At 44.1% G+C, this 16,411-nt stretch overlaps 2 protein-coding genes across 2 annotated transcripts; both read right to left on the bottom strand.

The window, feature by feature from the left end:
* Positions 1 to 9,870: 9,870 nt before the first annotated feature.
* Positions 9,871 to 12,343, bottom strand: fzd2 (frizzled class receptor 2). The gene has a single exon (XM_035181121.2). The coding sequence runs from the start codon at positions 12,104 to 12,106 to the stop codon at positions 10,475 to 10,477; it is 1,632 nt and encodes a 543-aa protein (XP_035037012.2). The 5' UTR covers positions 12,107 to 12,343; the 3' UTR covers positions 9,871 to 10,474.
* A 2,224-nt stretch (positions 12,344 to 14,567) lies between these two features.
* Positions 14,568 to 16,201, bottom strand: LOC118123629 (frizzled-7-like). The gene has a single exon (XM_035181122.2). The coding sequence runs from the start codon at positions 16,010 to 16,012 to the stop codon at positions 15,509 to 15,511; it is 504 nt and encodes a 167-aa protein (XP_035037013.1). The 5' UTR covers positions 16,013 to 16,201; the 3' UTR covers positions 14,568 to 15,508.
* Positions 16,202 to 16,411: the final 210 nt, after the last annotated feature.

The raw sequence follows: 16,411 nt of genomic DNA, 5'->3' as shown, positions 1-16,411 counted from the left end.
CAGCGGAGGAAGGGGTGTGGGGGACTTATCTACCCTCCCAGCCAAAGGTCGTATTGTGTGTTTGTCGAATGCACTGCCGTTTATCAAAATCCCTGTTTGCCTTCTCACTTATCAATGCTGCAGCTGAACTTTGTGATGCCAGTGACGCTGGCGATGCAAAGGTTTAGTCTTATTCGTGCCTGTGGGCTGTAAACCTGTGATTGTGAAGAATAGGCTCATAAATTCTATGCAGTGCACTAGATCCAAACACACACACACACACAGAGGCTGTTTTAGATCCGCCTGCTGCTATAGTAACATGAGGGTGTCTCAAGAGGGGCCTGCTCTTGTTTTCATGATGAACACATATCAATGAGACACGGCCGTCCTGTACAGTATCACACAGTCTGCAGCTTTGAATATTCTTTTCACCCCTGTCCATTTGTTGGTTGGTTGTGTCAGGGAAATGTAACATTTTGACCACAATACGATCATGTTAATTTCCCCTTTGATTGATCATGATTGAATCTCATACAATGTAACCTTGATCATGCTGTGTCCTGTACAACTGTTTGTGTTTGTCTGTTTGTTTGTGAGCAAGATAACACAAAAAAGAAAGGACGGACTACCACAAAACCTGGCAGAAGGATGTCATCTGAAACACAGGTAGCAGCATGAATTCCCTCCCAGTAAAATGCTCTCCCACCCACGACCTGACTATTACCTTTGACAATTCCGTGTTAGCCCCCACCCAGACTACGAGGAACCTGGGTGTGACACTCAACAGTCAACTCTCCCTTGGCTCTTGTCATCTCACGCCTTGACTACGGCAACTCCCTCCTGGCAGGTCTACCTGCTAGTGCCATCCGACCTCTGCAGCTCATCCAGAATGCAGCAGCTCGACTGGTCTTCAACCAACCTAAGTTCACTCACACTACTTCGCTCCTCCGCTCCCTTCACTGGTTACAAGTGGCTGCCCGCATCCGTTTCAAAACACTAGTACTTGCGTACCATCCAGCGAAACGGATCGGGTCCAGTCTACATCCAGGACATGGTCAAACCTTACACCCCAGCCCGTCCACTCCGCTCTGCATCTGCCAATCGGCTTGTTGCTCCCTCACTGGGAGCTAAACACTCAACAAAATCACTGTTTGCTGTCCTGGCTCCTAAATGGTGGAACGAGCTCCCCATTGACATCAGGACAGCAGAAAGTCCACACATCTTCCACCGCAGACTAAACACACATCTCTTCCTACACCTTGGATGAAAAAAAAAATTTCAGTTTTAAATTTAGTAGCACTTACATGTAGCACTTTGTAGTTTGGCTTTTTTGAAGCAAAATGTTCTTACTTGATTCTTGTTGTTCTGGGTTTGTACCCTCATGGTTGAATGCACTTATTGTAAGTCGCTTTGGATAAAAGCGTCAGCTAAATGTAATGTAACCTGACTGTACTTAATGTTTTGTGGCTGAGTTTAGCGCTATAGAGATAAGTACACTGCATTAAAGGTGCCTGAATGTCTGTGAACACAACAGAAGCCCAATGAGGTGATCATATCATCTTGATTCCTCTGCTCACATCCCTAATTCCAATAGAATAGGACCGAGAGGCACTACTTTTAGTTTCTGTGAGCTTTTTAAACATTTACCAAAAAAACCACTAATGAAAGGATTATTTTATACGTTTAGATTTTTACAGAGTTGCATAAATCTATATGCAATTGTGAAGCTTATTCTTGTTCTGAAAAAGCAGAAATGATTCTAGCATTGATTATTTGCAACTGTGAAATACAGCGCCATTTATGCTAAAAAATAAAACCTCCCCCACCCCCCTTTTTTTTCCACCCACGTCATAAATCTGAGTAAATAAATGAAGAATGAGAGATGGTGGGTAACCACTAGAATTCATCTGGAAGACTATTTAACTATTAAAACAATCCAAATTCACCCAGCAAATTCCCAAACTCATATAAAACTGAAGCTTCGACAGCCTATTCCCCCCCTTGGTTTTTTTTTTTTTTTTAATCCTTGATGTCTTGTTTGGAGTTTTGACACAACCACAGGCTCCAACTTGCAGAGGCAGCTTCGTCTGATGAAACTCCAAGATAATCTCTTAAAAACAGATCTGAGACTGCACATACTGGATCACACTGATAAAAAACGACTCCGGGCCTAACTCGGAATGTATTGGTGTCTAAATCAGGCAGAGCTGGTTATTGTAGTTTCTTGAAAGAGTGAAATGCTACATTTTATATGTTGGATAGAAACAGAATCTGATCAAGTACCAGTGACATTGAATAAGACAGAACAAATAAAACACACAGGATGTTGATAGGAGCTGCAGAACTGATTATTCTGAGGAAACAATGTGATTGTTCCCACATAGCCTTGGTCTGCAGGAGCATAATTAATGTAATTTGGGCACAGGGCCACTTACTACACAATAGAGTCCAGCAGAGGTGGGAGACACGCTGACTGACCTCCCTCCCTGTGCATGCTTCAGCGTTAACCAGCCGATGGTGTGCATGCAGGTAGTTACTTCTGCTGTCTGGCCTTGAATGACTGAAGTGATAAAACTAAAACTTCCCCGTCTCTCCAGAACCAACCACCGCCTGAATCTGAGCATGAGGGAACAGATGGAGGCTGAAGATGGTCACAGCAGAGTGACGAGGAACCTTTGCAGGGCTTCAGACGTGGAGGTGGAGGCAGTGTGAGTGAGTATGAGGAACACTTCATGTGTTTTTCTAAATAAAAGCATCAGGTGAAAAACTATGATTACATTTCCAATGAATGAACATTTTGGCTATTACAGGAAACTTATATTCAACACGTGAACATCACAAATACAATAGAGTTAGCGAGACACAGTATAATGGTGTGATCTGTACTTGTCACCATCTGAGGAAGTTGCTGCAGTCTCATTTAAAAGATGTAAAAGCAGCTTTCACAGAAAAGTCTGAAAAAAGGGATAGTTTTTGATTCAGTACTCACAAAATGTTAGTGTAAACGAACCATTAATTTATGCTTGCGTCTGTTTTTGCAACATATGTCATTTAAAAAACAAATTATAAAGTCCACAGGAGGCACAGCAATAAGTCAGTTGACAAGGATTTGGCAATAATGTTCATATTTTTATTATATTAAATGTTTCCCCATCAGAGAAAATTGAGTGTCATATATTTCTTTAATAAAGCACATTAATCACAAACATGTATTTACGTCTGTGTGAGTGGGCTTGTGACCATGGCGCCACCTGGTGTCATCTCTTTGAGGGTATTCTATAAAACGTTGGAGATCTATTGAGAAAATCAGAGGGTTAAACAGGGAGTCTTAATGTCCACTAGACAATAATGATCTAAAATTGCATGTTCTACTAAATACACCTCTTCAGTGTAGCTGTTGGCTGTTTTCAAAGGAGACTGGCACCATCTAGAGGCCATCTATGGACATGCTATTAGATCTGTGTAAAACACTGTAAAAAATAATGCAGTAGTTTTCTCTGCAGTGCAACATGTTATGAAACAACTTCAATCTTGCATTTGTTCCCATTACCTACAGAAATCAGTACATGGTGGCATAGAAAAATAAATAAGATAACTAGATATAAAATAAAATACAAGTGTGTATTCTGCTAAACATCCACTTGCTGTGTGTTAAGATTTCACTCTCTCCGCTTTATCCACTCGATACTCAAAGTATGAGTTAGATAAAGATAAAGAGGGTTTTTCCATTCATGTGATGTTATCTATAACTTGGGTGATTTTATTCTCTGAAATAAAAGAGAAACATTGCCTGTTACATTAGGGACCTATCATTTCCAACTCAAGCATGACAAACACCAAGAGGAGATCCTTAAATAGCACTATATCACCCCCTTGTGGTATGGCATGAATTTACTCAGTGCTCTGCCACTGGAATTCAAAACATAGGCCTCCTCAGGCATCTACAGGACTGGTGATCCATACAGTACATTTCTTTGACCCAAGTTGCTCCTTGAATAGCGTGTTAGTTTTTACACAGTGGAGGAGAACTGACCTTTCCCTCTTTGTGCTCACTTCATAAATCCGAGAACAAAACTTAATGCAACTTTTCAGCGCGACTATTTGCGGCGCTTCCAAAGCGCTTTGAAAAATGTAACACTTCAAGTTGACCGGGTCACCCCTGACTTCTCCCACAGCAGCTCTCAGGCTCGCAGGACAAATGGTCACACGTTGCTCATGGTCTGTGACCTGCAGAGTGTACCACCACCCACTGTTCTCACAACACAACTTCATGTGCTTCTGCAGAGGGTCTTCTTTTGGGAGACAATGGACTGTCACACTAAAACTCATCCACCATTTATACACGCATTTACGACAAACATGAAATAACTACTTTTTCCTCACTCATTTCATTGCGTGTTGTAATCAGATCTATTAAAAACCTAATTTGAAAAAGTGCTTATTCTGAAATAATAATTAGTTTCTTCTTAAAACACCATCTTTGCTTTCTCGATGTCTTGCACCTGAGCATTTCCCTCCCATGCGGCTGAACGAGCAAATGAGCCGGGTTAAAGGTTGTCTTTAAACGCTGACCTTGTTGTGCAAAAGGTCCTGTTGTTTTACGCTCGGTTGATTTCACACATTGGCCGTGACTGTCTGGCCCAGCAGTGACTCGGGGGCATTCCAGCCGACAGCTCAACATGTGCAGTGGGAGCACGACCAAAAAAACACAGAACAGAAAATACACTTCACGCAAAAGGAAAAACCCACGGTAGTTCTGGGTATTTCCAGAGGAAATTACTCATGTGGATATCTCACAAACTGAGAGATTTCAAACACAATTTAATCTGGGATGCACGCATGAGTGGGACATTGCACACTTGTGGTTTATTCGCCAACATTTGAGTTTTTTCTGCTTTTAAAATTTTGAGGCTAGAGAAACTCTGAGAGTCTGATGCTGTTGCAATTTCACCAATTGTAAAAAAAAAGAAGTAAAAAACTTGGAGTCTGGTAGTCTTGTGAAAAGGCTTGGCAGACCATGAGAGACGGAGGCGGGCATTTGTGAGCCTGTACGTGTCTGTGTTCAACTTCCACCTATGCAGTGAGGCCCCTCCACCACTCTGTCATCGCGAGGGCCCACATGGAAGCGATTATGTCGTGCAGAGAGTGAAATTACAGAGAGAACCTGCGGAACTGGAGCCGTCCTATTTCCACTCACTCCTTCACTGAGATTTACACACATGAACACAAGCTCGGCGGCACGTAGAGCCGAGTGGACGCACACACACGCAGATATACAGATGAACACACACACACTCATACGGGAGCTCCGCTGCCACCTTGCCTGAAACTGTACATTTCCACTGCTGGCTCTGTCGGGGACAAGGCCGCAGTGTGCTCGCCTCCCCGCCTTGCTCCCTCTCCTGGACTGGAGAGGGGTGGGGGGGACGGGACGGGACCTGGGCTGTAAATTCCTCAAAAAGAGCTGCTAAGAGGGCCTCCATTAAACGAGGGAGGGGAGCCGGCGCTCGCCAGAGAGGAGCCCACTCAATAAGTCATCATCAAAGCCCGAGGCCTTACATGGGGGCCCACGGGAGAGTAAGAGAGAGGATTAGAGCAGTGCGACCTCATTCTGTTTAATAGTTTACCTGCAGATCGAGGCGCTGAGAGGCGTGCAACATTGCATTTAAGGGGCAGTAAGAATCATTTTACTGCCTTGTAATTTATCCACAGGGGATTAATTGAGTTGTCAATTAAAAAAGCTCATGTGTGACTCCACAGCTGTGGGGTTCTGTGACTTTCCAGCCTCACTTCTTACCCCCTGCTGCATTTCAACTAAAGTCCCTTTGCGTCCATTGTCGTGTCAACTCGAACTCAGTCGTCCACTGTTTGGATCACACGTCAAATCGGCATCCAACAGCTCATTTCAGCAAAGAAGAACAACGTTGTCCAGGCAGGTCGAAGATCCGTTTGTCTGCAGATCCACCAGTTTCAGCCTCGCCTCTCAATTCCAGTTTATGGAACAGACATCTCAGAGTAAAACACCGGACACTTCATCCCTCCCTGTGTTATCATTTGCTTCTTGCACCATCAACCAGAGAGTTTATGAGCCTGGCCTGCTTGTTTATACACTGTGGTGTCTGGATGCACATTAACTATTCCCTCCCACACACACACACACACACACCCCTCCCAGTCAAGCCCATTATTATCCCAAGGCGTGCTGCAGGCTCCCAAAATATCTGTCACGCAGCTGCCGGCACCTCTCTGCTCAGCAGCTGGAGCGGCTCTGAGGAACTTCCTCACTTTCTACCCTGATAAGATATACACCAGAGAGGCCGGGGGAGGCGAAATAACCTCCCCTAACATCAGTGGTTCAGCCTTTTCCAGTCTGTTGTGTTTGTTCCCTTGTCAAAACCCCCCTCCCTGAGTGGTCGGTGCACTCATGAGCAATAAAATCCCCGGACAAATGGTGTGCATGAGGCATGAAAATGAGCCACCAAGAATGTTGAGTTAGGACTAAAGTTCTGTCCACAATTCCTGCTGTGTTAGAATAGCCAACGGGTTTTAAATAATATGATGTGGACATTTGTAGCTTAGTGGTTTTTCTTTAATGGCACCGCCTCAGCTAAAAAGAAACCAGAAGCATGAATTACTACAGTAGTATTAAAAACAAATGAAATCCCTGCTATCTCTTTTTGTTTTTAACCTCTAATGTTAGTTTTGCCGTGTAGTTCTTGGTCAGCTAAACACAACTGCACTTTTAATTTACTGTTTATAAAGATGGACGACACGTCTCCACTTCCTCCCACCATTCGGTAATGAAGCTAAAATAGCCCGGATAGGAATGCCGCCATCTTGCACACTAGCGATCTGGGAATGCAGCCGCGGCCGCAAGGTCCCGTTGATGCATGCTCGATCTTTTATGAGTCAGCTGTCAATAATGGTGTTTCTCTTTGTTTGGACATAGGCACATTAAACGTCTTTGCGTATAATTTATTTGACGTGTACTTTTTTAGTTTGGTCCGTGTCCCATCCGCTAACATGGAGAAAGCAGGATTTATAACCTAAAGAGCAGCCAACCATATTTACATGCAGTCTGTGGTATTCATCATATATTTTTCAGTGAACAAGACAGCTCTGAAAGAGTGAGGCAGACGTTGAGGTAAAATGATAAATGGAGAAAAGCAGGACACCTCCCGATGCAGACTGTCAGGCCCAGTATTTATGGCTAGAGGCCCTGAATCAATCCCTCAGTTTCCTGTCAACTTGTAGCGCTCCGTCCCGCTCAGAGTGGACACCTCCAACCGCAACGATAGGAGGAGAGGGGACATATTGCACTTGTAGAGTTTTCAAATGGACAGCAAGACAGATATACATACAGTGTGCTCTCTGGAAAATCTCAGCAGCTCTCCTATGGTTAGGATAATGTATGACTGCAACTAATCTAGTGTTAGCCCCACGGAGCATGAGCTCTTCCTGACTTTGTGCCAAGATTTGATTAGAGACAGACTTACTACATGTCTGGGTGGGTTTTTTTCTTTTCTTTTCTTTCCTCACATTTTCTCGTTTCCTTCATGGGGCCTGATACTTACATGGTTAAAAAGAATTAATGTTCACGGTACATTGGCACATACATGTACTTGAACAATGGCCGCACAGTAACAGTGAGAACACTGGCGCTTCTCACTTACAACATGATCCTCCTCTGACATGCGAGGCCCTCTTGCAATGAGAGCGACACCATAATATCAAGTCGAAAAGCATTCTTGCTGTCTTACCCCCCCGATCCTTGGCTTGTCCCTTCTTGCCCTGAAGCAAGCAGGAAATGGCTGCATGCAAGATTTAAGATCTGAGATCAGCAACATGGGAGACGGCTGCCACTGAAAAACTGGGCATCGACATTAAAGTGAACATAATCTTCTCAAGAAAGCTGCCCCCTCTTGTGGGATTAATATCAACAGCTTTATACAGTAGGTTTGTTTAATTATAATCCTGATGGTTTTACATTTACCAAGAAGTTCTCTGAAGGCAGGTAGAGTGTGCGTGCATGTTCATGCAACACACACAACAAGATTTACTGAGAGAAAATGACTAAGCCAACTTTTTTTTTGTTTCCTGGCGTGAGTTAACTGCCGAACATCTGATTCCATTTAGTTCTGACAATTTGAGATCCAAAGTTTAAGCTGAAATATTCACAAAATCACAGTCACGTCTCTCCTCATTTAGATTCCCCCTTTCTTCCCCACTTTGTTGTTTTCCCCCGGAGAAAGACAAAAGCGACCCAATAATGCCGAATTTTTCCATCACGCTCTCCAAACCCCTCCACCCTAAAAAACAATCTCGCTCCCTCCACCACCAGCACTCCACCCACATGCAGCTTCTTCTCATTCTCTCGCTCTCTCCGTTCGCTTCCCTTGCTTCAGTGCAAAGCCAAACAAGCCAGCTATTAAGTTGAGTTAAGCGCAGGAAGTGGGCCTTCGGGCCAGACGGCACTGTTTACAAGGAGCTAGTCAGGTTTCAGCAGCGCTTTGAAGTGAGCAGCACACAGGAGACTGTCTGTCACTAAGCAAAGGCCCAACACCACTCCACTGACTCACCCGCATTCCCCCCATTCATCTGAGCGCAGAGAGGGAGGGAGGGCGACGGCCGAGGGGGTATGGGATGGCAGAATGAGAGGAGGCCACAGGTAGATTTATGGTTTTTCCCCCCTCAGAGTATCTTCTCCCACCTTTAATCAGTCTGGCTTGTCTGTTATTACAACCCATCTTTATTTAACCCCAGATAAGGATACAAGAAAGACAAATATCAACTTGTTCCACAGGTCATGACATTTACAAGAGCGGTTGCTCTGCTATACGCACATATCACTAATTATACTGTAACCTATTGAAGTAAGTCTCACAAAGACATTTTACGTGGCATCGTGTTCCCCTCTACAGCTTTAGAGAAACAATATGAAGGCACACACACGGTACTGTACGTGCTTGTATTTCTCAAACGCCCAGGGCCTCTGCTCTGAGGCAAGAGGATCAACTTTCTCCAACACACCCATCATGTACTTCATGACATCACCGCAGATGAGGTTCGGTTTCAGCCCTGCATGGCTTGGGGGATTCCAACTTGGCACGGAGCAACAGTGGCTCCAGAGGAACAACACGACAGCCGAGCTGAACACCCTTGTTTTCCCTTCACCCAAACAGGCAGGAACATTTTCACAACAGCGCAGACGATCTTCTCTCGCCAGATGATTCTTGTTGATTTACCCGAGCCCTCTCTAACAACAGGGCAAAAGGCGAGGGTGTGTGTGTGTGGGGGGGGGTCTTTTGTTTTGTTTAGCACTTGGAGGCGATGGTAGTGTACATGTGTGAGGAAGTCCTCAGTCGCATTCTTACAGATCGGCACCTGTTCCTCAGACGCAAAACACGTAGATGTTAAATATTTCAGAATATAAAGATAGAGAGAGAGAGAGAGAGAGATACTTTATTTATTTTTTTACTGGAAAGAGGTGTGTTGGGTCGACAGTCCCAGTAGGAACTCATTCCTTGTATTTCCCAGAGGGTTACTGTCTCGTGTAAAAAGTCAGTTTCCATTAAGAATTCCAATAACCTCTTTTACTGTTGCCTGCCAGTCTGAGGCAACAGATGTTCAGGTGTGACATAACCCTCCCTCGCCCCCTTCACAAAACAACACGGGAGCACCTTTTTTTAAAGAAATGAACTCGCTATCAAGTGTTTGATTGTTAAGAAATTCTGAAAACAAGGAGGGGCAATAAAAAAAACAACTTGTACCTAGGAATTCAGAACCGAGCATTTGATATGGTTATTTGATGATATCTGAGACTCGGCACATGTTTTTGGTTAAAGAGGTGTGGACTGAACTGAGAAGCTTCTTGGACATCACCCAACAGACTGAAATTTTGACATTCTTTTAATCCATAAGAAAAATGTATAACCAGTGAATAATAAAAAAAAAGTATGTTCTTTGGTATGTGGCATATTCTTACAGTGCAAAAGTAAATCAGGTACACTGGCAAATACGGACAAAAAAAAAAAGTATTTACTTTCTTTAAATACAAATATATAATTTCATGTTTTTACAAATACTATTTACAGTCTCGGTTTTAATTACACGTGAAATGTTTCGGCGGAGATAATAAACAGTCATTCCTCCACAGCTCATTTCCCTCCTTTCTGAATTCTTGGCTGGTGGATCATCACTCCCCTCGACTTTATGGAGGCTTGGAGAAAAGGGCCAGAGGGGGGGAGGTGAGCATTTCAGCACATGGCATCCATAGCGATGCTTGTTATTTGTTCAGACAGTTAGGTTCAGGCGTTGTTTATCCAGCTTGTCCTTTTGTCAAACCATAACCCTCAGTTTGGCATGCAAGTGTGGCTATTAGGCTGAGGAGAATACAAATGCTGGAAGAGCTAAAGGCTACTCGTTGTGCTACTTACCTATCACACAAGAAACAGGTAAATAACACACAAGTAAGTCCCAGGAACATACAGATATTCTACACAGTGGTCTCTCCGTGGTTGCCATTTGTCAGCCTTGTGTAGAACTTGTGCCAGGACTGCAGAGTCTTTCCAGACCAGATCCAGAACCCGGAGGTGATCCCTACAATCAGCGTCATCAGGTACTTGATCATGTAGACAGTGAAGTCCGGGGTCATGCGGGGCCCGGTCTGCACTGGGCACTGGATGGCCAGGCCCCTGCAGTTGTGGCTGACCCAGCTGCGCTCCCAGTGTGGGCGGAAGGCCTGCTCGTAGAAGAAGCAGGCGATAACGATGGTGGCGGGGACGGTGTAGAGCACGCTGAACACCCCGATACGCACCATCAGCCGCTCCAGCTTCTCCGTCTTGGTGCCATCGTGTTTCATGATGGTGCGAATCCTGAACAGAGACACAAAGCCGGCCAGCAGGAACGAGGTCCCGATGAAGAGGTAAATGAAGAGGGGGGCCAACACGAAGCCCCGCATGGGGTCCAGGTTGCTGAGACTGACGAAGCAGACGCCGCTGAGCATATCGCCTTCGATCTGCCCGATGGCCAGGATGCTGATGGTCTTGACGGCCGGCACCGCCCAGGCTGCCAGGTGAAAATACTGGGAGTTCGCCTCAATAGCCTCGTGGCCCCACTTCATACCTGCTGCCAGGAACCAGGTGAGGGATAGGATGACCCACCAGATGGAACTGGCCATGCTGAAGAAATAGAGCATCATGAAGAGGATGGTGCAGCCTTCCTTTTTGGTGCCTTGGACGATGGTCTTATAGCTCTCAGGGCTGAATCTCTCATTGCACACCACCTTGTCCCCCAGGAAGTAGCCAGCTATGTAGGCTATGGAGACCATGGTGTAGCAGCCAGACAGGAAGATGATAGGCCGCTCAGGGTATCTGAAGCGCTGCATGTCAACTAAATAGGTGGTGACGGTGAATAAAGTAGATGCACAACAAATTACAGACCAGATCAGGATCCATATGCGGGAGAAATGAATCTCTTGGTCGGTGAAAAACATGTGACCACTGCTCCTTGATGGCTCACAGGGCGCTGCGCAGTCATTCACGTCTAAAAACTTGTAGTTCAGATAGGGGGGCACTCTGAGGATAGAAGGGCACCTGAAGGACCTCTCCTGTGTGGAGACCACCGAGATGTCCTGGGTCCCCGGCACGGCCACGACGGGTGGGACGGTGGCGGCGGTGGAGTCGTTTTGGCCCACACAGATCTGTCCGTCTCCCAGCACAGGGAAGTTCTCGCAGCGCAGCCGGTCCGGCCACTGGAAGCCGAACTTATTCATGAGCGCCTCGCAGCCCTGCTTGGCTCTCTCGCAGATGGACCTGCAGGGAGGGATGGCTTTCTCCAGAACGGTGCACACGGGCGCGTACATGGAGCACAGGAAGAACTTCAACTCCGGCGAGCACTGTACCTTCACAAGAGGGTAAAACTGGTGCACCTCCAGTCCTGCGTCCTCCTGGTTGTAGTGGCCCACTAAGTTGGGCATGATGGTTTGGTTGTAGGCTATGTCCGTGCACAGGGGAATTGTGATCGGCTGACAGAATCCATGATCCGGGACGACTATTCCGTTGTCCCCGTGATACTGCGCCGATATCAGCAGAGGCAGCAGGAGCGCGACACACCAGCAAAAAGTCATCCTCTCAAGTTTAAGACTTTATCCTGATTTCTGTAAAGTTGTGTAGCATCGGCTGTGCGAGGAGATGTTCAGCGAGAGTAACTTTGTGAAGAGAAAAAGTTTCACAAAAAGTTTTGCGGGTGAGGATCTGGACGCTTCTCTCTTTGTGTCTGATCTCAACTCCTCTCCTGACTTTTTTCTTTCTGCCTCAGCACTGCCAAGTCCACCGCAGCACGCGATGCAACATCCGGTAATAAACTTCAAAATAAAACAAAAGTCTTGATAGTCAAAACTTGTCTTCCGTTGAATGCAAATACAGTCTATGTTATGCCACGACACTGCAAGTACTTAGTATAATATATATATAATATAATATATATATAATAAATATTTAAAATAGATGTAATTAGCAAAATCAGGAGTTTTACCAGTTTAATGCTTTTGTTTTGATAACTTTAAAAATAAAGACAAATTTTAATTTAAACTCAACAGTTAATTGACATATCAATAATCATATTATGATTATGATTATTAATAAGAACCATTACTAGTTTGACAAAAGTTCTCACTATTTGACATGTGCATTTAACTAGTGAAATGCTGCAACTGTCATACATGTTATCTAGTGACCCCTTTATCACATCACTAGTTGAACTAGTTGCGTACGTCAACTAGTGCGCAGAAAATGTCAAGTAATTCGACAAAAAGCCCAACATGTCGATCAAATGTATTACTAGTTGCGCACAGTCGTTCACTAGTAGTGAGCGAAGCTCAACTAGTTAAAGAAAATGCCCAACATGCAAAAATATTTTCAACATGTTCGGTCAAAGTCCTTACATGTTCGGTACAGAGTCTAACTAGTGAGACAAAATGTCTTCCACTAATAAGCTAGTGAGGAAAACATCAGTGTCACTAGTTAACTAGTGGCTGTTTTCGGGACCTAACTAGACTAGTAAGATATTGTGGCTGTAACTAGTTGACTAGTACGGTCAAAAATACCCCAACTACTGTAACTAGTGGACCTTTTGGCTATTACTAGTTATACTAGTACACATTTTTAGCCTCACTAGTTAACTAGTAGGTGGCAAACCTGCGGCCACTAGTGTCACTGGTGAGGCGCACTAGTTGCACTAGTGGACTGCAAGCAAATGAAGCAGGCGGGTCAAGGATTTTGATTGGTCAGTGTTCAAACTGTGTTTTAAAGCCTTAAAGTGCCTGCTCTGAATTGTGATGATCTAAACCTTTTGGCAGCATTCTTTTATGGCTTATTTTAGCAGCCATGCCTAAAACGTTATATTTGATTAACTGTGATTCATTGGGCTACATTTAAACAGACAAATTAAAACAAGTGCAAATACTGTGCGATAAAACCCAGCAATAAAATGAATAACAAACGAAAGAGGCAGCAAGTAGCATCAACAGGTATGCTAAGAACAATCAGATATGTTAAAGATAGAAATCAAACAGAGAAAGACATAAGAACAATAAAATGTGTAAAAGATAAGAATAAAACAAAGGAAGCGTGACAGCTAATTAATAACTTTTCAATTGCCATTTAAAAATGCTCACAGAGCTTGCATCTCATATGGCCTTGGGTAGGGAAATGTTGGTGCATAGTAAAAAAATGGAAGCACATTAATAAGAAAACCTATAGGTGCTCATATGTTATGACACAGTAAATGGATGTCATCCTTAGATATGTCAAATAATGTTCTGGATGTTTACAGATATTGTGTAATTCCTTGTAAGTGAACACATCATGTTATGACCAATTTAGTCATTGCCTCATTTGTTTGTATATGACAAGTTTTCAATTGAAAAAAAGTAAAGAATAGCTACTCAGATCATTTTGCACTGCCACCTACTGGCGATAGTAAATGCGGCAGCAGCCCACATACACTGACCTCCAAACATAAATCAGATTAGTCGTTCATAATATAATAGCACAATACCTTCAGTAGGCCTACAATGGAATATTCATGTATTTGGATCATTTCTGCACCTTCGGATCAATCATTTTTGTATCAATGGTGAAAGAAAAGAGAAAGAAGCCTGTAATGTCAGCAGAATACAATTGATATGCACTCTACTGATGTGGGATTGTCAAAGAGGCATGTTTTGATCAATGGCCACTCCCGAGGCTCCCAAGTCCTGGGACTACAAAAAACTTTTAATATATCAAAACATTAATGAGGAGGGGCCTATATTTGAAATAGAGAGAAGGCACCTCCTCTTCTGGTATTTCTGTTGATAAAATGTTCATGTGACCGTGTTGAAAGGAAAGAAAGAAAAAGCAATGAAGATGAGGAGCTGCTTTTCTGTTTTACTCACAACAGAAAATGATGACATAGCTTTGTGTTTCATTGTTAAAAAGCCAAAAAGGAAAAATCAGGCAGTGAATTTACACAACGGTAAAACAATTTAATACCTTTGTTTTGTTGTTGTGGTTAGAAAAAAATAATGAATCTGACGCACACACACACACATTTGCATGCTTTATTCAGTATGGATAGTAAGCAAGGAGCTGGCGGTGTACACGAGTGAAAGCTCATCAGGCTTTATAGGGATACATTTTCGCTGGGTGGAGTTCTTGCTGGAGAGCCAATAGTTCAACGTATGCCCCTTTCCTGTACTCCTCATTAGCATATAGTGCAACTAGTGCAACTAGTGCACATTTTGGATTTTACTAGTTCAACTAGTAAAGTCAAAAGACACTTCAACTAGTAAGCTAGTGCACATTCTGACTTCACTAGTTCAACTAGTGGATATTTGGACCTCACTAGTTAACTAGTAAACACGGTGAGCCTCACTAGTTAACTAGTAATGCCAAAATAGGGTTTAACTAGTTAACTAGTGGGTATTTTGCTCCCACTAGTTCAACTAGTGTGCATTTTGCTCCCACTAGTTCAACTAGTGCAGAAAATTGTAGGCCACTAGTTTCCATGTTTGACTAGCTAACATGTCAGAGCTTTTGCAGCTGAGTAGTTTACTAGTAAAACTCTCAGCATTACTAGTTAGGTCCAGAGGGCCACTAGTGCGGCAAAAAGCCAACTAGTAGGGACTTTGGTGCTACTATTGTGGCGCACAGTGTTACTAGTAAAGTTTCTGTTGTAACTAGTTGAACAAAAGTGCCACTAGTTCCAGAAAAATAGTGACTAGTTAGAGTTTTGGTTCAAGTAGTACGATATAATTCCCAAATAGTGCGACCAAATGTCCAACTAGTGCTGACAAAGACCGAACTAGTGGAGGGGACTGACATGTGATATCAAGGATATGGAATACATGGTCAAACGGCTTGCCTTAAGGCGAGAAGCATTATCTAGGTGGTTACTATCAAGTTGCTATGCGCTTAGCTCTCAGGTCGCGGGTGACGTATGAGGAAGGGGATAACTCCAGAGAACATCTGAGCTCGTGATGTTTCCGTTAGTCCTGGGTCCCCGGCACGTCCACGACAGGTGGGACGGTGGTGGCAGGGGAGTCGGTGGCAGGGGAGTCGTTTTGGCCCACACAGATCTGTCCGTCTCCCAGCACAGGGAAGTTCTCGCAGCGCAGCCGGTCCGGCCACTGGAAGCCCAGTCTTTTCATGCGCTTCTCGCAGCGCAGCTTGGCTCTCTCGCAGATGGACCTGCAGGGAGGGATGGCTTTCTCCAGAACGGTGCACACGGGCGCGTACATGGAGCACAGGAAGAACTTCAACTCCGGCGAGCACTTTTTCTTTAAAAGAGGGTAAAACTGGCGCACCTCCAGTCCTGCGTCCTCCTGGTTGTAGTGGCCCAGTAAGTTGGGCATGATGGTATGGTTGTAGGCTATGTCCGTGCACATGGGAATTGTGATCGGCTCACAGGGTCCATGCCTCGGGTTGTCATCGTGATACTGCGCCGATATCAGCAGAGGCAGCAGGATCGCGACACACCAGCAAAAAGTCATCCTGTCAAGTTTAAGACTTTATCCTGATTTCTGTAAAGGTGTGTAGCATCGGCTGTGCGAGGAGATGCTCAGCGAGAGTAACTTTGTGAAGAGAAAAAGTTTTGCGGGTGAAGATCTGGACGTTGCTCTCTTTGTGTCTGATCTCAACTCCTCTCCTGACTTTTTTGTTTCTGCCTCAACACTGACAAGTCAATCGTAGTACGCAATGTGGCATCCGGTAACAAACTTAAAAATAAAACAAAAGTCTGTTATGCCACGACCCTGCAAGCACTTAATATAATAAATATTTAAAATTGATCAGCAAAATCAGGAGTTTTACCAGTTTCATGGTTTTATTTTGATAACTAGAAAAACAAGACAAATTTGAATTAAACTCAACAGTTAATTGACATATCTATA

This window comes from Hippoglossus stenolepis, chromosome 16 (genome assembly GCF_022539355.2).
Source record: "Hippoglossus stenolepis isolate QCI-W04-F060 chromosome 16, HSTE1.2, whole genome shotgun sequence".
NCBI classification, from domain to species: Eukaryota; Metazoa; Chordata; class Actinopteri; order Pleuronectiformes; family Pleuronectidae; genus Hippoglossus; species Hippoglossus stenolepis.
The sequence above is the reverse complement of the archived record's forward strand: the minus strand, read 5'-3'. Positions and strand labels throughout refer to the sequence as shown.